The 22848-nt window shown below is 45.9% G+C and overlaps 1 protein-coding gene across 1 annotated transcript in view; it reads right to left on the bottom strand.

The window, feature by feature from the left end:
- LOC124620237 (facilitated trehalose transporter Tret1-like) overlaps positions 1-17185 on the bottom strand; it is a 65031-nt gene extending 47846 nt beyond the window's left edge. Inside the window, exons 1-2 of the mRNA XM_047146905.1 lie at positions 16984-17185; positions 1161-1449 (exon numbers count right to left, since the gene is read on the bottom strand). Of these exons, the coding sequence (XP_047002861.1) occupies positions 1161-1449; positions 16984-17185 (491 nt within the window). The remainder of the gene's footprint in view (positions 1-1160; positions 1450-16983) is intronic.
- Between the last annotated feature and the right edge of the window lie 5663 nt (positions 17186-22848).

The following is a 22848-nucleotide window of genomic DNA, read 5'->3' as shown; positions in this document are numbered from 1 at the left end:
CATAGAGAAGAAATAAAAACTTTGAGGTTCGCCGATGACATTGTAATTCAGTCAGAGACAGCAAAGGACTTGGAAGAGCAGTTGAACAGAATGGACAGTGTCTTGAAAGGAGGGTATAAGATGAACATCAACAAAATCAAAACGAGGATAATGGAATGTAGTCGAATTAAGTCGGATGATGCTTAGGGAATTAGATTATGAAATGAGACTCTTAAAGTAGTAAAGGAGTTTTGCTATTTGGGGAGCAAAATAACTGATGATGGTCGAAGTAGAGAGGATATAAAATGTAGACTGGCAATGGCAAGGAAAGCGTTTCCGAAGAAGACATATTTCTTAACATCGAGTATAGATTTAAGTGTCAGGAAATCGTTTCTGAAAGTATTTGTATGGAGTGTAGCCATGTATGGACGATAGTTTGGACAAGAAGAGAATAGAAGCTTTCGAAATGTGGTGCTACAGAAGAATGCTGAAGATTAGATGGGTAGATCACGTAACTAATGAGGAGGTATTGAATAGAATTGGGGAGAAGAGGAGTTTGTGGCACAACTTGACAAGAAGAAGGGACCGGTTGGTTGGACATGTTTTGAGGCATCGAGGGATCACCAATTTAGTACTGGAGGGCAGCGTGGAGGGTAAAAATCGTAGAGGGAGACCAAGAGATGAATACACTAAGCAGATTCAGAAGGATGTAGGCTGCAGTAGGTACTGGGAGATGAAGCAGCTTGTACAAGATAGAGTAGCATGGAGAGTTGCATCAAACCAGTCCTAGGACTGAAGACCACAACAACAACAACAACAATTATTATATTAATTAATAGTATGTGTGCAGTTTTAGTCTGTAGATGCCATAAGCTAAATAAATAAAATAAAAATAAAGTTCGTCTCACGAAGCACGAACGCTAACCACCCGACCGCCATGAACTCTACCGTCCGGCACCTACGCACGGATACATACGCCACATAATAGACGCGTAAAACATCTTTTGCGATTTTCTCGGAATTGCCGGAAAAGTCCACCTTGCACATTATGTTGTTTAATGGCCTACTAAAGGTGTACAGAGTTTGAAGTAAATCTGTGATCCCAGTGTGGTGGCCTCCCCTTGTGAGACTGCAGGTTTTCCCGTCCAATACCGATTTGGTAAGACGGTCGTTGAGCTCACCTTGCGATGTAGAGGTACGCCGTGTTAGTGGAGGCGATCTTGAAGATCCAGGAGACGAACAGCGGCGCCACGGTGAGGTAGCCGAACGGCTTGCGAGGGACGAACTCGGTAAGCGCCGAGAAGACGGGCGTGAAGACGACGGCTGCGACGGCGAGCAGCGACGACACCCAGGAGCCCTCGTCGACCGTCAGCGGCTGCGACACCACGCCGTCCTCGGCCGACTGCAGCTGCGGCAGCGCCATCGCCGGCCACACCATCGACGAGCCGAACGCGAAAGTGTTCAGGTTCACTGCGCACAACGCCATCAATGCACACTGTACTGTCTGTCACTCGAGCGGACGTAATGTGAGCAAGTGCACAATACAATGAGGGCAATGAGGTCACAGAAGTCGTGGGACAGCACATACACAGATGGCGTTAGTACCACGAAGGTCGGCTGCTGTGGCCGAGCGGTTCTAGGCGCTTCAGTCTCGAACCGCGCTGCTGCTACAGTCGCAGGTTCGAATCCTGCCTCGGGCATGGATGTGTGTGATGTTCTTAGGTTAGTTAGGTTTAAGTAGTTCTGAGTCTAGGAGACTGATGACCTTAGATGTTAAGTCCCATGGTGCTCAGAGCCATTTGAACAATTTTTGAGTACCACGTACACGAGGTATAAAAGGCCAGTGCTTTGGCGGTGCTGTCATTTGTACTCTGGTGATTCAGGCGAAAAGGATTCCGACGTGATTATGGCTGCACGACGGGAACTAACAAACTTTGATTGCGGAATGGCAGAGGGAGCTACAACCAAGGGACAGTCCTGTTCAGAAATCGTTAGGGAATTCAGTATGCCGAGATCCACAGTGTCAAGAATGTACCGAGAAGGTCAGATTTCAGGTATCTCATAACCAACAAATTGTGGTCAGAATCCGCATCTGCCCCTGCAAATGTCTTCAGTTTAAAATTTGGTTCCGAAAATTTTGTTTTACCTTTATACAACGAGTCAGAAACCTTGTACTGTCTACAGGTCTCTTCCACGCATAGAGCCTTCTTTTATAGTTCTTGTGCGGCCCCGGTAGCTGAGTGGTCAGTCGGCTCGCAGCCGTGCTAGCGTGCGGAGCTGCTCCGCGCGCCGTGTGACGCTCCGCTCCTGGCGGTGTTTACTTCCGCGTCGCGGTGTTTGTGTCTATCGAGTCCAGTACTAACGTACACCATGGCGTACTCGTACCGCCGTGCAACGATCAAAGTAACGTTTCAGGCCGAACATCCACGACCCAGAGCTTTCGAAGTCGAACAGTTCATACGTGAGGATCTACGTTTGAACCCCCAGGACGTAATCGGCATACTTTTTCCATCACTGGAAGTGTTGACATCAAGATGTCGACGGAGGAAATTTGCAATGACATAATTCACCGTCATGCCACCGGACTGAAATTTAAACACTCTGATGGACATATGGGTGCTGTGACAGTCGCCCATGCTGGATTCGGTCTCCGGACATTGCGGGTGTTTGAGCTCCCGTTCGAGGTGCCTCAGGATGTGGTCATTGCCGCTTTCCAACCATATGGCACCGTCTTGGGTCACGTCGCGGAGAAGTGGCAAACATTTACGACCTACCCGGTATTAAATGGCGTCCGGCAAATAAAAATTGAGCTGACGAAACATGTCCCATCGTACCTGCTGATTGGCGGTGTGGGGCCATCGTCATGTATGATGGACAGCCGCGAACGTGCGCAGGATGTGGCCAGGAGGGACATGTACGTTCCGAATGCTTACACCGCCGTTTAATACAGACGCCGTTACGTGAAGAGACCCAGGCTTCGACGGTCACGTCCTTACCCATCACCTACGCCAAGGTTGCACAGGACCCCGTCGTACCAATCTCGATTGCGCCAGCAGCATCGTCAACGCCACCCGCCGCAGCACAACGCGCCGAGGACACAAGCATGGCGTCACCTCCAGTGCTCGCTTCAGGACCGTCCGGTTTGCAGACCGAAACCGATGTTCCTGTTGGAACCATGGACGTCGACCTCGGTGTCGTGCCGACGTCTGCCTTTGTCCAGACGGGTTCGGCGTCAGACGACGGGCGACCACATTCTGATTCAGAAGGCCACATCAGAAAACAGCGCTCGCCTCGCAAATACAGGAAACGACGACGAACGCCTTCCGATGACGCCCTTTCTCAGACGGCCCCACGAGATGTCGACCTGATGTCTGACGGTGATTTCCCACATTGCGTCCAGTCACGCGATGTGGCAGCAACAGGAGCCCCTCCTGTGACGCCTACTGTCCCAGCCAGGGACGTGTCCTCGCCGTTGTCAACGAATGATGACGGCGGTCCCCCTGCCACTCATATTGCGGAATCCACAACACCCGTTCTGGAAGTACGTGACCGTCACGTGTCCACGTCGTCAGCTTCCTGGGCCGATGACGTTGAAGAAGAAGCGGAACAGACTGCCAGCGTGTCTGCACAGGAGTCCACCTCGGCGACACTGGGGCTGGCGCCCCGCCAGTAATTATCACCACTGCGGGACCACCGGCGGGTCTCCACCTGCCGGCTACTTCTACCGCACGTTCTGCAAATACTGAGGATGGCCGCAGACAGCAATATCGTATCGCCACGATGAATCTTGCCACCATTCGTGCCCCCCATAAACTGGCCATGTTCAGAGACACTATTTACTCTGCGGATGTGGATATAGCACTCTTACAAGAGGTGTTTGTGGCTGACTTCCTAGTTCCCACCGGATACAACGCCCATGTTTCCCCCGCATCCGATACCGGTAGCGGCGTCGCCATCCTGCTACGTGACGGACTCCCTGCAGAGGACGTCATCTACCTCCCCACTGCGCGAGGTATGGCCCTCACACTGTTCGGCGTGCGTATTATTAATATCTACGCTCCGTCCGGCACTGGCCGCCGTCATGACCGACAAACTTTTTTTGCCGAAAGCGTCACACCCCTCTTCACCCGTCCGCAGGACGATTTGGTACTCGGTGGGGATTTTAACTCGACACAAGAGCCCGCGGACCAACTCCCGCGACATTCCCCTTGTGCATCTCTCTCAGTGGTCATCGACCGTCTCCGACTTGTTGACACACGGAATTCAACCGGGCTATACATTCTACACCTCTCACTCGTCAAGCCGCATAGATCGCATCTACGTTACCCGCTCCCTTGCTGATGGCACACGTCATGCGGAAGTCTGGCCCTTGGCCTTTTCAGACCATGATGCATACCTCTGTGACGTCACTCTCGCCCGACAGCAAGTGTGGCATAGTCGTGATCTGTGGAAACTCAATGTCGCTCACCTGACCTCCTCAGACTGTCGCCGTATGGTCGAAGAAGCGTGGGCACGCTGCCACCATCGTCGAGAAGCCTATGACTCCACCTTATCATGGTGGCTCTCCTGTGCAAAGCCGACCCTCAGGAAGACTCTGATGAGTTTTGGGAAGGAATTAAAAGCGTGGCAAACTAATACCCTGCACTTCTACTACACCATTCTACGTGACTGTGCGACGATGCCTTTCTCGCCAGCCCGGCAGTCGATGGTCCATCGCACGAAGGCGCAGATCTCCTTGATCATGCGGCGTAACTTGGAAGGCACTGTAGTCCGTTCTCGAGCTTCTAATCGAATCTCTCAAGAACGTCCGTCGATGTACCACCTCCTTCAGGAAAGACAACGACGACGACGAACTCTGATCCAAGTCCTCACTGATGTGGAAGGGCGCCGGCACGACACCCAACAAAGCATCGGTCGTGCTCTCCATGCTCATGTTGCCGGTTTATACGCAGCCGTACCGCATTCTGCAGCACTGATCACAGAAGTCGCTCAGCTCACTACGAACACTCTTCCGGAGGATGCAGTGCATGACCTCCAAGACGACGTAACCACAGATGAAGTGGTAGATGCTATCAAGGCGGGTTCCGATAACAGGTCTCCTGGACCTGACGGTATACCCATCGAATTTTATAAAAGTTTTCAGTATTTGTTGGCTTCCACGTGGACGCCAATCGCACAAGAGCTGATGTCACCGAGGACAGTGGTCCCGAGCGCCTTTCTAGAAGGAATTATTATCCCCGTACATAAACCGCGCGGGTTATCGAGGGTCCAGGACTATCGACCAATTACTTTGCTCAACAGCGACATGAAAATATTCACACGGCTACTGGCATCGCGACTCAAGAAGGTCGCACGTTACGTCACATTCTGCGACCAGACTTCCCTAGGAGGCGACAACAACATCCGTACGGCCCTTTGCCGTTACAGAGACATGATAGCATTAGCGCATCATCAGCGTCTCCCTGGCGCCTTGGCTTCACTGGACTTTAGCCAGGCTTTCGACCGTGTTGACCACTTCTATTTACGGACAGTTCTTCAGCATATGGGTTTTCCTGGCGGTATTGTAACAGTGGTTATGCGCCTGTTGAGTAGTGCAACCTCTAAAATCATGTACAATGGTCGTCTTACACCGTCCCTGGTCATCGCACGATCTGTACGGCAAGGATGCCCTCTTTCCACGATTTTGTATGCTTTCGCCTTGGAACCCCTGCTCCAGGGCATGCGCCAACGTTTGGAAGGCATGGCTGTGCAAGACCACCGTTTTTGTTGTACAGCCTACGCAGACGACATAGTACTATATCTGCGCAGTGAAGATGAAGTACGAGCAGCACTGACATGGGTGGCGACTTACGGCGAAGCGTCGGGGAGCTGCCTCAACGTGTCAAAATCCAAGGTCATGCTCATTGGTGAGGGCTTGCCGGAGGGATGCGCTGCCCCCCTTAGTGTCGCCGCCACCATACGGTGTCTTGGACTTGATTTCACAGCAGACCTGCTCCGCTCAGCGGCTATCAATGGTAGACGCTTGCTACAGACAATCAGAACAAATCTCGCGGATCACCGGCTACGAGCTCTCGACGTTATCCAACGCGCGCAATACGTGAACATGTATCATGCTTCCCGTATACCACACGTGGCTCAAGTACTACCAGTCCCAAATCTCCTGGCGCGACGACTGTTGATGGCTTTCGGCTCCTTCGTCAGCTCGGGGATGTTATTCAAGGTGCAGTATGAATCCCTTGCACTGCCACGAGATCGTGGCGGGGTGGGACTCATCCACGTGCCGACTCGTGTCACGGCACTATACGTCAGCTCCCAACTCAAACTTTGGCATCGTTGCCCGCAGAGCCTTACTAGCCTTCTGCTTCACAACTTTGCACCGGCCTCCTTGTCCGCCCCAGTACTGATATCGACCATTCCAACCCCCTTTTATTACATCCAACGATTTTTCCTGGAGTTCAGTTATATCTACCGGTCCTTACCACTTACACGTTTGTACCTCACGAAAACAGTCTCCGAATTGTTACAACAGTGCCGCCCGTCCAACCCCATCGAACGTAAGTATCCACAGTACGTGTGGCGACACATATGGAAGGCGATCCATGCGCGTTTTCTCGAATCAGACGTTCAATCAGCGTGGTACATCACCGTGAATGGCAAACAAGTTAACCGAGATCGTCTGCACCGCATCCATCTCGCCGATTTATCCCTCTGCACCCACTGTGGCATGGATGACACGGATGTCCACCGGTTCCACTGTGGCACAGCGCTAGACGTCTGGACACTTGCGCGGCGAATTTTGGCGTTTCTTACTCGCCAGATACCGGCTCAGATCGACGTCCACATGCTTTTGTACCCCGATAAGACTTTCTACCCCTCTGCCAAAACTAACTCTGTGAATTGGATCTGTGGCCACACGATCCGCTGTCTTTTTACTTCAGGCGACAAGTCTACGCTAGGATATTGGACTTATCTCAACGAACGACACTGCGTCCTGATACGCAACCCACGCTATAAACAATATTTTTCTAATTTCTTACGGAGCACTTTCGATGACCCACCTAGTAGCTGGAACGTCCAAGCCCTGAGAAGCTGAAAACTGTATAAAACGAACCGAACTGAATAGATCTGCTGCCCAGATCTCACGCCTACGCCATGAGAAGACACGTTTGGACGAGCTGGCATGCTGTAGGCGGATACACTTTAGGAGCTCCTCTAAGAACTGGACTTTAACTACAAGTCGCATGACGACTTAAAAAGCTTTTCCTTATTTCTTCCTCATAGTTTGTTCTTAAAGGAAAAAGAAATTTGATTTTGACTTTGAGAAACTTTTTGTTGTTGCAAAGGATTGCTTCTTCGCCAACAAGACGAAGGAGACTCATTTTTGTTTACTGGAAGGAGAAACCAGTATAATCGGAGTCTTTGTTTTCTTTCGAGAAAAAAAAGGGGGGGAGGGGGGTAAAAAAAAAGTGGTCAGCGTGACGGAATGTCAATCCTAAAGTCCCGGGTTCGATTCCCGGTTGGGTCGGAAATTTTCTCCGCTCAGGGACTGGGTGTAGTGTTGTCCTAATCATCATCATTTCATCCCCATCGACGCGCAAGTCGCCGAAGTGGCGTCAAATCGAAAGACCTGCAGCAGGCGGACGGTCTACCCGACGGGAGGCTAACCACACGACATTTCATTTCATTTCATTATGATTCTAAATCGAAGTGTTAGCGATGATAAAATTGTGCACTGTACAAAATTATCCAAGTGGCTGCCTCTTTCGTCCCTTTCTCCCAGTCCATATTCATCCACTATTTTTCCTTTTCTTCCTTTTCCTGCAATCGAATTCCAGTCCCCCATCACAATTAAATTTTCGTCTCCCTTAACAATCTGAATACTTGCTTTTATCTCATCATCATTTCTTCAATCTCTTCACCATGTGCGGAGCTAGTTTGCATATAAACTTGCGCTTGTGTCAACCTTGGCTACAATAAAGCGTTCACTATGATGTTGGTGGTAGCTTACTCACATTTATGTTTTGATCTGCTATTAGACTTACTCCTCTCTTACCACTATTTGGTTTTGCATTTATAATCATGTATTCACCTGACCAGAAGTCCTGTTCCTCCTGCCACAAACCTATCCATTTCCCTTTTTGTAAATTTTGTAACCTACCTGCCCGATTAAGGGACCTAACATTCCGCGCTCCGATCTGTAGAACGCCTGTTTTGTTTCTCCTGATGACTACATCCTCTCGAGTGGTCTCCACCTGGATATATTTTAACCAAGAGGACGCCATCATCATTCAACCATACAGCAGAGCCGCATGCCTTCGGGCAGAATTACGGCTGTAGTTTCCCATTGTTTCGCAGTGCCAGCGCACCAAGGCCGTTTCGGTTGTTGTTACAGGGCCATATCAGTTAATCATCCAGACTGTTGCCCCTGTAACTAGTGAAAAGGCTGCTGCCCCTGCCCATGAACCACAGTTTGTCTGGCCTCACAACAGACACCCCTCCGTTGTCGTTGCACCTACGGTACGGCCATCTGTATCGCTGAGGCACGCAAGCCTCCCCACTGACGGCAAGGTCCATGGTTCATGAGAGGGGGGGGGGGGGGGGGGGGATTTACAGAAACCAGACGACAGAGGGAGGTTCGAGGGGCATGAAAGGCATGCTATGGTTGAGAAGGAGAGTGACGGGGTTGTAGCCAATGTAATTCAAATTGTGCAAGGAGCAAGCAGTAAAGGAAACCAAAGAAAAATTGGGAGTAGGAATTTAAATCCAGGCCGAAGAAATAAAAACATTGAGGTTTGCCGACGACATTTTAATTCTGTCAGCCTAGGGCTTGGAAGAGCAATTGAACAAAATGAACAGCGTCTTAAAATGAGGATGTAAGTAGCAGGAAAATATATGTCTCACCCAACTTCCAAAATAAGCCATTTTTATACAATTGTAGGCCATTTTTAGACATTTTTGATCGAAATTAACAAATCCTATAGCTTTATCCAACGTTCATATTTCGAAAATCTCCTTTTTATGCAAAATCAACAGTTTTTTTTACTTTTACAATTAAATTTATGATGATGATAAATAACGGATATTAATAGTGATGATGATGGCATGTCACATTATTATATATGAACTTGGTACCTGAGTGCCATAGGCATTACTAATATGACCAATTTGATTAAAAGCTGCAATACATCCTACACATTGCCCTCCACGCAAGCTACGTGTTTCGGATTCGTCTGCACCTACGTACATAGTGCCAAACGAAGACTAACTTCAGAATGGAGAGCTGCATCAAACCAGTCTCTGGACTGAAGACCATAACAACAGTAGCTAGTGAACCTTCACATTCATAACAAAATCATGAGCGGCTGCTCCGTCCGAGCAGATATAGAAGTGCGTTGCATCAAACTCAACAGCAAAGTGTTGTGCCAGTGGGTGCATACCTCTTCCACAAGCGTTCCGCAAAATTTTGCTCAGGGCGTGTCCTTACATACGAATGGCCAGCTTGGAGTTTTCATTTCATGGTGATAGCAACTGTCGCTGGTACGCCAGAAAGCCATTTTTCTCACTCTACATAATATACATATAGTTTCCAGAATGAGATTTTCAGTCTGCAGCGGAATGTGCGCTGATATGAAACTTCCTGGCAGATTAAAATTTTGTGCCGGACCGAGACTCGAACTCGGGACCTTTCCCTTTCTCGGGCAAGTGCTATACCAACTCTTTTTTTTATGTTCTCGTTTTGTTCGTTTTTCGTTCGTTGTATGTGCTCGGGGCGGACGTCGTAAGACATCCGTTAAAGTTCGTCTTTGATCGGTTAACTCAGTTTTTTTTTTTATTACAGAGGGCTGCTAACCCTCTGACCAAACACGCTGAGCTACCGTGCCGGCTTCAGCTGAGCTACCCTAGCACGACTCACAACCCCTCATCACAGCTCTACTTCCGCCAGTGCCACGTCTCCTACCTTCCAAACTTTACAGAAGCTCTCCTGCGAACCTTTCAGGAAGTCTCATATCAGCGCACACTCCGCTGCAGAGTGAAAATCTCATTCTGGAAACATTCCCCCAGGCTGTGGCTAAGCCATATATCCGCAATATCCTTTCTTTCAGGAGTGCTAGTCCTGCAAGGTTCGCGGGAGAGCTTCTGTAAAGTTTGGAAGGCAGGAGACGAGGTACTGGCGGAAGTAGAGCTGCGAGGACGGGTCGTGAGTCGTGATTGGTTGGTAGAGCACCACTTGCCTCCGAAAGGCAAAGGTCCCGAGTTCGAGTGCCGGTCCGACATACAGTTTTAATCTGCTAGGAAGTTTCATAGATATAGCTTTTTTTTTTACTAAAACTTTATTTTGCTGAGTAATGTGTAATTTGCCAATATCTCTTGAAATCTGCAAACTTCTTGTTCATTTGAGTCATGCATTTAGAAGGTCCATCGCCTAATGCCTTCATTTTGCTTTGCCTTACAGAGGATTGGAAAGGCGTTCCGTGGCGGTATTGTTATTGGGTCCCTGTGCCTTTTTCTGTCTCCAGAAACCTTTTGGTCGTCCAAACAGAAATATCGCAATAGTAAAATACCCTGGATAACTGTTGGATGGTGGTGTATAAGACGATTATTTTATAAATCTATTACTTTACTCCGAATTAATTTTACACTCAGGTGACAGTTTTGTTGACCTCTCCGTAAAGAGTACGTAAGAGCGAGAGGACTCTCAGTTGCCATATAATGGAGCCTATGTAACGTGTTTTGTATGACTGTGGCAGACATCTTAGTGTTGCTTTTGTTGGTGGCACTGTTCTTAACACTGCAACCACCTTGAGATATCGCCCGTAAACTCGCGGAAGTAAACACTGATGATGAGCAACGCGCTCCGATGATATCTGATCATTCAGTGCCGACCGGTCGCAGCATCATCCTCTGCCATTGGCGTCATCCGGATGTGGGGCGGAGGGGCACGGCGCCAGCAGATCGCTCTCCCCATCGTTGTCAGCTCCCAGACCTTGGACTCGCTACTTCTCATTCAAGTAGGTCCTCAACTGTCATCAAGAAGCTGAGTGGACCCCGTTCCAGTTCTCTCGCAAAGGAAAAATCGCTAGCCGTTCTGGGAACTGAAGTCGGATCGTCTGCATGGCCGTTACGTGAGCTGACCACTCAGTTGCGTTGGTAGAAAACACCGAACAAGTAAAAGACTGAGACTTTTTGGCGGATTACAACTGTTGTGTGGACCGGGACTCGAACCTGGGACTTCCGCATTCTCGGGTCAAGTGCTCTACCTGCTGAGCTACCCAAACACGATTCACGACCCGTCTTCACACTTTTATTTCCGCTAGAAACTTATCTCTTACCTTCGAAACTTCCGGAAAACTTGCAGGAGTAGCACTCCTGGAAGAAAGAATAGAGCGAGGGTACTGCTTAGCGACAGGCTGGGGGATGGTTTCTAGAAAGATTTCATTCTGGAAGTCAATGGCTGTACTGTAGATTTAGTGCTGCATTTGTTTTAAATCTGTAGACACCGAACTGAGGCTGCAGTGTTGGCCATGTTTGTAATGATCGACCACGACGCTACCTCTTCCCCCTCCAAGAATTCGAGATGGACCTGCAGTGGACGCTTCGCTCATTCCGAAATCGACGGGTGGTGCTGCATACACAAACAGAGGTCGCCGCACCCTCACCCTAGTGTTCATCCGCTCCTCCTTGAAAGTCGGTGCACGCGGAGAACCTGGGGGAGAAGTCACGTCGAACATTGCAAGACTGCCATCGAAGCCTCATCTAGATGCCGAGTCCGTATGTCTGCCACTGTCACCATCTTACAAGCGCTACTAATTGGTGAACTAAGGACATTATTCTGGTAGATGATCGACTGCTAGTTCTGTAGAGAAAGATAATTACTTTCTGTTTTGCTTTTGTTGTGCTTGACTATGAATATTTTAAGTAAAAGAGTATAAATTCTGCCCATGCAGCTGTATATCTAGTGTTTGTTGTTTAAAGGGCTATCCACATACCCATCTCCTGCAACTGCAGACATCTCTGATCCTTACATCCCGCATTTTTCGCCAGAGCAAGTTGTATCTGCAGTCGTAGGAGCTGGATTCATGGTACATCTTTTAAACTACAAACTCAGACATACAAGTTGAATGGGTAAAATTTACACACTTTTATTTACAATGCTCAAGAAGCCAAACTGGACAAAGCAATAATTGAAAGTAGCTATCTTTACATGTTGAACTGACAATTGTTCATCCAACTGAAAACTGTCCTTCGTTCACTGACCGCAGTGAGTTATGGTGTCACTATCTCGATGGAGTTACGACGTTTGTGGTTTGTTCTACCCTAGGTAATCCGCGTGGGCAGAGTTATAACGAGGCGCCGATGGGGTTAATGCGACCGCTTCGGGGACGGGGAAGTATCCGCCCGGCGTATTAACGACTGTGAATCTGTGTTCCTGTCAGTCTGGATGTGGTTTTTAGGCGGTTTCCCTCGTCTCACCAGGTTAATATCGATCTGATTCCCAAATTTCGCCTCAGACAAACGCTTCGCAAACATTTAGAACAATTTCTCTTATTTTTATACATAATTCACTCTACACGCTGACAGATTGGGTACACTGTTTGTGTTCTGGGTTGCGAACAGGAGACCTACGACCTCCGCTGTGTGGTCTACTTAAGAACTCAGTCACCATTAGCATCAGATACTGGTGAACACCAGTAGTGCGTAGTTACTAGCTGTGACGTCTATTTGGGTATGTAGTGCCTACCGAGTGATGGAGATTCCAAAAGGGAACCCCCCCCCCCCCCCCCCGGATAACAATGCGTGTTAAAGCACCGCTTACGGAATGGTGAGGGGCACCGGTGCCGGATCGAATCCTCCAGGTATACTCACTATAAGAGTCGGTGCAGCCTGGATGTTGTTTTAACGTTGTTTTTCACACGCATCTAGATGAATAATGGGTTGGTACCCAAGTAAAGAAACTTCAAGACGTGTTCGAAAATTTGTCAATCTGCAAAAAGCTTTCGACAATGTCAAATGGTGCAAGATGTTCGATATACTGAGAAAAACAGGGGTAAGCCGTTGGGAGGGACGGGTAATATACAGTGTGTAGAAGAGCCAAGAGGGAATAATAATGAACGACCAAGAACGAAGTGCTCGGATTAAAAAGGGTGTAAGACAGGGATGTAGTCTTTTGCCCCTGCTGTTCAATCTGTACATCGAAGAAGCAATGATGGAAATAAAAGAAACGATTAAAACTGGAATTGAAATTCAAGTAAGAGGATATCAATGGCTGGATTCGCTGATGACATTGCTAACCTGAGTGAAAGTGAAGAAGAATTAAATGATCTTTTGAATGGAACGAACAGTCTAATGAGTCCAGAACATGGACTGAGAGTAAACTGAAGAGAGACGAAAGTAATGAGAAGTAGCAGAAATGAGAAAGGTGAGAAACTTAACATCAGGATTGATGGTCACGAGGTAGATGAAGTTAAGGAATTCTACTACCTAGGAAGCAAAATAACCAATGGCGGAAGGAGCAAGGAGGATCAGAATTGTCAAGAGAAGTCTACTAGTATCAGACATAGGAAGAAGTTTCTGAGAATGTATGTTTGGAGCACAGCATTGTATGATAGTGAAACACTGATTGTGGGAAACCCAGAACAGAAGAGAGTATAAGCAACTGAGAAATGGTGCTACTGACGAAGTTTGAAAATTAGGTGGACTGATAAGGTAAAGAATGAGGAGGTTCTGCTCAGAATCGGAGAGGAAAGGAATATATGGAAAACACTGATAAGGAGAAGGGACAGGGTGATACGACATCTGTTAAGACAACAGGGAACGACTTCCATGGTATTAGACGGAGCTGTAGAGGGAAAAACTGTAGAGGAAGACAGAGACTGGAATACATCCAGAAAATAACTGAGGACGTAGCAAGTGCTACTCTGAGATGAAGAGATTGGCACAGGAGGGGAATTCGTGGCGGGCCGCATCAAACCAGTAAGAAGACAGGTGACTCAAAAAAATAAAAAAAACCAAGTCTTGCCTGAGTTACACGATTTGCAGACACTTGGAAGATTTTTCATCCATTCCTTCCTGGCCTGGTACAGAAAGGGCATCCGTCCACCATTTAAATTAACTGTGACAAACCCGTTGTGCCGACTCTGCGCAGATTCAGGACAAAGGTACAAGAAAAAAAAAAAAAAAGACGGGGATACCGGAGGAAGCGAAGCCCCCACTGGCGGCCAGTCTAGAGAGTGACTGTTGACTTCGGAGGGGCGCGATGGCGGCGTAGTGTGCGGTCGGGGTAAACATCGCCGATTCTGCGAGGATGACAGACTTGAGAAGGGCTTTCATCTACATCTACATCTACATTTATACTCCGCAAGCCACCCAACGGTGTGTGGCGGAGGGCACTTTACGTGCCACTGTTATTACCTTCCTTTCCTGTCCCAGTCGCGTATGGTTCGCGGGTAGAACGACTGCCGTAAAGCCTCAGTGCGCTCGAATCTCTCTAATTTTACACTCGTGATCTCCTCGGGAGGTATAAGTAGGGGGAAGCAATATATTCGATACCTCATCCAAAAACGCACCCTCTCGAAACATGCAAAGCAAGCTACACCGCGATGCAGAGCGCCACTCCGTAACGCCATCACGCTTACCAAATAACCCTGTGACGAAACGCGCCGCTCTTCTTTGGATTTTCTGTATATCCTCCGTCAGCCCGACCTGGTACGGATCCCACACTGATGAGCAATACTCAAGTATAGGTCTAACCAGTATTTTGTAAGCCACCGCCTTTGTTTTTTTTACATTTTCTGAGGACTCTCCCAATGAATCTCAACCTGGCACCGGCCTTACCAACAATTAATTTTATATGATCATTCCACTTCAAATCGTTCCGTACACATACTCCCAGATATTTTACAGAAGTAACTGCTACCAGTGTTTGTTCCGCTATCATATAATCATACAATAAAGGATCCTTCTTTCTATGTATTTGCAATACACTACATTTGTGTACGTTAAGGGTCAGTTGCCACTCCCTGCACCAAGTGTCTATCCGCTGCAGATCTTCCTGCATTTCGCTGCAATTTTCTAATGCTGCATCTTCTCTGTATACGACAGCATCATCCGCGAAAAGCCGCATGGAACTTCCGACACTATCTACTAGGTCATTTATATATATTGTGAAAAGCAATGGTCCCATAACACTCTCCTGTGGCACGCCAGAGGTTACTTTAATGTCTGTAGACGTCTCTCCATTGAGAACAACATGCTGTGTTCTGTTTGCTAAAAAAATCTTCAATCCAGCCACACAGCTGGTCTGATATTCCGTAGGCTCTTACTTTATCAGACGACAGTGCGGAACTGTATCGAACGCCTTCCGGAAGTCAAGGAAAATGGCATCTACCTAGGAGCCCGTATCTAATATTTTCTGGGTCTCATGAACAAATAAGGCGAATTGGGTCTCACACGATCGCTGTTTCCGGAATCCATGTTGATTCCTACAGAGTAGATTCTGTGTTTCCAGAAATGACATGATACGCGAGCAAAAAACATGTTCCAAAAATCTACAACAGATCGATGTCAGAGATATAGGTCTATAGTTTTGCGCATCTGCTCGCCGACCCTTCTTGAAGACTGGGACTACCTGTGCTCTTTTCCAATCATTTGGAACCCTCCGTTCCTCTAGAGACTTGCAGTACACGGCTGTTAGAAGGGGGGCAAGTTCTTTCGCGTACTCTGTGTAGAATCGAATTGGTATCCCGTCAGGTCCAGTGGACTTTCCTCTGTTGAGCGATTCCAGTTGATTTTCTATTCCTTGGTCACTTATTTCGATGTCAGCCATTTTTTCGTTTGTGCGAGGATTTAGAGAAGGAACTGCAGTGCGGTCTTCGTCTGTGAAACAGCTTTGGAAAAAGGTGATTAGTATTTCAGCTTTACGCGTGTCATCCTCTGTTTCAATGCCATCATCATCCCGGAGTGTCTGGATATGCTGTTTCGAGCCACTTACTGATTTAACGTAAGACCAGAACTTCCTAGGATTTTCTGTCAAGTCGGTACATAGAATTTTACTTTCGAATTCACTGAACGCTTCACGCATAGCCCTCCTTACGCTATTTTTGACATCGTTTAGCTTCTGTTTGTCTGAGAGGTTTTGGCTGCGTTTAAACTTGGAGTGAAGCTCTCTTTGCTTTCGCAGTAGTTTCCTAACTTTGTTGTTGAACCACGGTGGGTTTTTCCCGTCCCTCACAGTTTTACTCGGCACGTACCTTTCTAAAACGCATTTTACGATTGCCTTGAACCTTTTCCATAAACACTCAACATTGTCAGAGTCGGAACAGAAATTTTCGTTTTGATCTGTTAGGTAGTCTGAAATCTGCCTTCTATTACTCTTGCTAAACAGATAAACCTTCCTCCCTTTTTTATATTCCTATTAACTTCCATATTCAGGGATGCTGCAACGGCCTTATGATCACTGATTCCCTGTTCTGTGTTCTGTTTGCTAAATACTCTTCAATCCAGCCACACAGCTGTTCTGATATTCCGTAGGCTCTTACTTCGTTTATCAGGCGACAGTGCGGAACTGTATCGAACGCCTTCCAAAAGTCAAGGAAAATGGCATCTACCTGGGAGCCTGTATCTAATATTTTCTTTGTCTCATGAACAAATAAGGCGAGTTGGGTTGGGTCTCACACGATCGCTGTTTCCGGAATCCATGTTGATTCCTACTGAGTAGATTCTGGTTTTCCAGAAATGACATGATACGTGAGCAAAAAACATGTTCTAAAATTCTACAACAGATCGATGTCAGAGATATAGGGCTATAGTTTTGCGCATCTACTCGACGACCCTTCTTGAAAACTGGAACTACCTGTGCTCTTTTCCAATCATTTGGAACCTTGCACTTGCATAGCGAATTTAACCTGGAACGGAATTGAGACCGGGTCGCTGTATTACATTTTTACCGACGGTTGGCGTAGAAGTAGCACAGGCGATGCCGCCGCCGCTGTGAGCCGTGCAGCTTACCGACGCAGGCGGCGAGGAACTGCGGCCATACAGCCGGCTTGGTGTCAGACCGCGACGCCTCCGCCCCCGGAGGCTGCTTCTCTGGAGGGCCCAGGCCGGCGGCATTGGCGTTGGCGTTGGCGGCAGTCTCTGGGGCCGCGCGTGGTACGTACACACCGGTAACGCCGTAGCCGTTCGCCACCTCTCCAGAAAACCGCTTCATGCTGCCGACCAGAAGATTGCAAACAGTGTCTGCCGTGACGGCACGTTAAATACCACCCGAGCGTGCGCCAGAGGTTGTCGCCGTAAATCACTGAGGCGGCCTGTCTACACACCGAACAATGGAGGGTGTTTGCAGCGGTGACATCTGCACGTGATTACCGGAACGCAGCTGGGCGTCGTGTAGTAGTAGAGATGTTTTGTATCGTTGTGCGGTAACAACGGCCACAACACTGCGTGTTACGCCTGGTTACACCAGGAGGATCGGCGAACGAGAATTCTCTCGGGTGTAATCGGTAGGCGAGCGCGAGGGAACTGCATTCAGTCGTGCTCGGTTCACATTCGCTAGTGCTCGCTCGTGTTCCGCTAGTTCTCGATCTTTTAGCGAAACGTTGAAGGCAGTTCGCATCCTTTCCGCCTCGGCGCTAGCAGTGCAGAAAAATTTACTCCGCTATTTTGTCTACTTTTGATGCTGACATGAGTTGCATGGCGGTTGCAGTGGTCTGAGGAGAATGTAACGTTGCTGATAAAGGAGAAAAGTATCATAGATTCTTCTGGGATCAGAGGTTCACGGTATAAATGCTGAAGCAAAAGAAGTGTGATTGGTAGAAAGAGGGCAGAAGCACTCAAAGGTCACACTGGGAACATAAGTAAGACGATAAATTCGTTACATAGCAGCAACAGGTGGGAAAGGAGTGAATAAGCACAATCTGTGCATTTCTATGTTACTTATAATCCGTCTTGATTGCATAAATGTTTATTCACATGACCGGTTTCGATTCCTCTAGAACCATCTTCAGATCTGCAATTTCGGTTACAGGAGTAACCCGTCCACACTCAGTAACCTTCACATGCTGCGTCACATGAATGTGACAGGTTACGCCTGTAACCGAAATTGCAGATCTGAAGATGGTTCTAGAGGAACAGTAACCGGTCATGTAAATAAACATTTCTGCAGTCAAGATGGATTATACATATCAATGTATAAAAAGTGATTGCGGTATCCCTGCAGACATTATGTCTGTTTTTGCAAACTTTGCATTTCTTTTTAATACGCCTCTGAAAAATAAAGCCTCCGAATTTTGTGATCTGTTCTCAATGTTGGTTGAGATATTACATTTTATGTAAATTACTCGGTTAACTTTCCCTCTTCGTTCACGCAAGTTGCAGCCCTCTGCCGCTAGAGGGCTCCGGATTGTAACGTGTAACTTGACCAGTGTGTAACGTGACTATGTCTGTATACTGCGAGCCTCTCAGAAAACTGAAAGAACGAATTACAAGAGTTCGTCCACATATGCAGCACCCTCTCCTGGCGTAAGGAAATTGCTTATTAATAATAGTGATGCTGTAACTGTTGGCTGGTAATATTTACTGACAAAATGCAACCTAACTCTAGATTGCGTACTTACGGCTATCCTGTGTGGCCGATTTTAGTAAGACTTTAAAAGAGAGAGAGATTATTGATTGATCACCGGTGCGTCAGTTCTCGATTGTGTTCAGGAGACGTACGGATTGATTACGCGAATAATTGCCTTTTGACCCAGGATTGCCTTCACACAATCAGAATCTTCGATGAAAATACCTAAGGGACCTATTTGAATACAAAAATAGAAATGAAAGCAAATTAGTGGGATTTCGTAGGAGAAAGATTAACAGATCGGAAGTTGAACACATTAGTGGTCTCCCAAACACAACTGAGACGCCGCGATAAAGAGCGAACCTGTAACAAAGCTCATATACAATTTGAACATCATTTTTGGTTAGTGAAAGAAAAGAATAAGTAGAAAATTACTGCATCGTAAAATATTAATATATTTTGAGCAAATTGGCTTTAAACTTCTACACATTGACAAATACACAATAAATGCATGACTTACGTCTGATATTTCTTTTGTAAATGGCGCAGTCCAATAATCGCTGCTTTGTCAGTCCGTTCCTTCTTAAAATTAAATGTCCTTGCGTGTGCATAAGTACATTGTATCCACAACCGAGTTACCGAAATATTTGTTTGTCGTTTCACATAGATTTCACACAAAATAAAAATACAACTTGTAGCAATGCTATGTAGTACGTCTTAATATGTCGGCGACCAAAAGTACAAGGGATAATGAAGTCTCTAGAATATTTCTTAACACAAGATAGATTGTTCTTTCTTCTGTTTCGCAGCTTCTTGCTATCAAGCTCTGGGGCAATGATTTTAAATATCTGCGCACAGCGGGACATAGTGTTTATTTAGAGTATTTAAACGCTGGACGCGCGTTTTGGTATAGGTGCGCATTAAAAAAACTACTCTCGCGCTGTGATGCTTAGCATCTTTACGAACTGCAGCTCGTTGGCTGTCCTTTTCTTTAAAGACAAATATCTCACATGCAAAGTAACTGAAATCCAATAATATTACACTCTCTTTCAGCTCGACAATGCTAGATCACACACCAACGCTGCGACATCTGCAACAATTAGACACCTTGGTTTCGCTCTCATCGATAATCCTACATACAGTTGCGACTCGACCCCATCCGATTTTCATCTGTTTCCAAAAATTAACCGGCAGCTTCGAGGACTTCACTTTCGTAGTGATAAAACGCTGACTGATTGTTCACGGTTACTATTCACTCGAATTTGCAACTCATTTGATGTCCATAATAATTAGCAGTTGCCTTTGAGCTATGGAGAAAAAGTGAATTGCTTTTCTTTGGCATTTATGGTATACGAGTGCTGATAGCATTACAGGAAGTACGAAATATGCGCCAAAATAAAACTCACAAAAATGTGAAAGAAAAACTATTGGAAGGAGTGAGAACTGCTCGTGAAATTCAGTGCACTGTTACTGAAGTAGATCTACGAGACTGTGCCCTCTGGTTAGACAGATTTAGGAAATTGTACAGAAAAGGAAGTCACAAAATTACGAAGTTTACTTAAAGTAAACATGTAGAGGTATCATTAATATGTAATACTATAGAGAAATTCGTAGCTGATGTGAGGACGAAGCTACTTCTTACCCCTTAAAATGTTGTATGTAAAGAGTGCACTTTATCATTTCAAGTGAAAGAAAGACAGTGTCCCTTGTGTAGTCGATGAATGCTATGATGCATTTGTATGCTACAGTGCCAGTGGTAAGTATCAGTTGATTACTTTTTCCATAATATATCACTGTCTTCGGGAACATCAAGGCGAATTAGGACCCAAAATTTTAAAAAGACACTGTTTACTAGTAAAAGTCTTGTAATCGACGTAGAAAAATCTGTTAAAATAGGAGAGGATAATACTCAACGTTACATCGGAAACATCTTCTTATCATTGACAGAGAATAATTCATTGCTTTTGTTTACTCTTGGCCTGGAAATAACGACACCTCTGTTTTTAGTAGGACTTCAAAACGACTGCTAATATAATTTGGATTCCACCAGGACCTAATTACGTGATTCACCATCTCAATAAAAAAATTGTCAATAGTGTAAAGCATTTGTCAGATATATAAGTATTCAAATCATGACTGGAAATTAATAGCAATTTGATAGATAATTACAATACTAATCAGTCTTGATTGCAAGGATTTACTAAAGACTAAAAATTACACGTCAAGATCGTGACGTGTGATTTTTAGTCTTTAATAAAACCTTGCGATGAAAGCTAGTTAGTTTTTTATGTCAGACAGCATATTTTTCTATTGGTTTTTGTCATTACAGCTGTATCAGCGGAACAGTATTGTTAAACTACAGTCATTACTACATTGTCAATTTGCATCAATACGTCTGACGAATTTGATCAACTACGCATCTCAATATGCAGAGCAACGACCATGACCACTTCATATTCCATTTCTCCTCAATCTAAATAAAACTAGCCATTTTTTAAATGACTGAATGCATTAATTTTTCTTGTATCATATATGTCTGGTGTAAGAAACATGTTTGTTTTTGTTACACAACAGAACTTCCAATTTTTGTGACGTCTGCAGGGAGTAAACAAGGCACTGTTTCATTGTTAGCAAAATATGGCTCTTGGTCAGTCTGTCTTCATTGATATGAAGAAAAAGAAGTTCTACATTGACGGATATAACAGTGACACACTTCAGTTTTGGCGCAAGTTGGAAAGAAATGCTGCAATCAAGGGAGCTGCATTCTCCGCTTTGTATGCATGCCGCCGATCGCAAGCCCTTCAGCCCGGTGCTCTTCTGTAAAACCTTTTGCATTTTTGTTCATATTTTTCCTCCCACTTCATATGGCGCTCCATTAATTTTCCAATAAAGAAACTTTGTCTTAGATAGTCTTCATCAACCTTCCAAATAATTCTTGCATAATCTTAGATTCATTAAACGTCGTTGTTAAAAGTGTTTACTTCAGTTTTTAATATTCGTTCAACATTTGCCTTACGTAACGCTCCATGTATGCTTAGTTGAGACTTTTTATCACTCGAAACCTGATACAAGATAGGAAAGAGATCCTATCCAGAAGTGCGTACAAAAATTATTTGGTATTTCTGAGGGAATTTAAGGAAATGGGACCTGGATAAACTGACTAAACCAGAGGTTGTACAGAGTTTCAGGGAGAGCATAAGGCAATAATTGACAGGAACGGGGGAAAGATATGCAGTAGAAGAGGAATTGGTGGCTCTGAGGGATGAAGTAGTGAAGGCAGCAGAGGAGCAAGTATGTAAAAAGACAAGGGCTGGTAGAAATCGTTGGGTAACAGAAGAAATATTGAATTTAATTCATGAAAGGAGAAAATATAAACACGCGGTAAATGAAGCAGACAAAAAGGAATACAAACGCCTCAAAAGTGAGATCGACAGGAAGTGCAAAATGCCCAAGCAGGCATGGCTAGAGGACAAATGTAAGGATGTAGAGGCTTATCTTACTAGGGGTAAGATAGATACTGCCTTCAGGAAAATTAAAGAGAGCTTGTATGAAGAACTTGTATGAACTTGTATGAATATCAAGAGCGTTGATTGAAACCCAGTTCTAAGCAAAGAAGGGAAAGCAGAAAGGTGGAAGAAGTATATAGAGGGTCTATACAAGGGCGATGTACTTGTGGACAATATTATGGAAATGGAAGAGGATGTAGATGAAGATGAAATGGGAGATACGATACTGCGTGAAGAGTTGGACAGAGCACTGAAAGACCTAAGCCGAAACAAGGCCCCCGGAGTAGACAACATTCCATTAGAACTACTGACAGCCTTGGGAGAGCCAGTCCTGACAAAACTCTACCATCTGGTGAGGAAGATGTATGAGACAAGCGAAATACCCACAGACTTCAAGAAGAATATAATAATTCCAATTCCAAAAAAAGCAGGTGTCGACAGATGTGAAAGTTACCGAACTATCAGTTTAATAAGTCACAGCGGCAAAATACTAACGCGAATTCTTTACAAACGAATGGAAAAACTGATAGAAGCCGACCTCGGGGAAGATCAGTTTGGATTCCATAGAAATTCCGTGAGGCAATACTGACTCTACGACTTATCTTAGAAGAAAGATTAAAGAAAGGAAAACCTACATTTCTAGCATTTGTAGACTTAGAGAAAGCTTTTGACGATGTTGATTGGAATACTCTCTTTCAAATTCTAAAGGTGGCAGGGGTAAAATATAGGGAGCGAAAGGCTATTTACAATTTGTACGGAAACCAGATGGCAGTTATAAGAGTCGAGGTGTATGAAAGGGAAGCA

This window comes from Schistocerca americana, chromosome 6, assembly GCF_021461395.2.
Source record: "Schistocerca americana isolate TAMUIC-IGC-003095 chromosome 6, iqSchAmer2.1, whole genome shotgun sequence".
NCBI lineage: Eukaryota > Metazoa > Arthropoda > Insecta > Orthoptera > Acrididae > Schistocerca > Schistocerca americana.
Note: the sequence above shows the minus strand (reverse complement) of the source record. Positions and strands in the feature narration are given on the sequence as shown.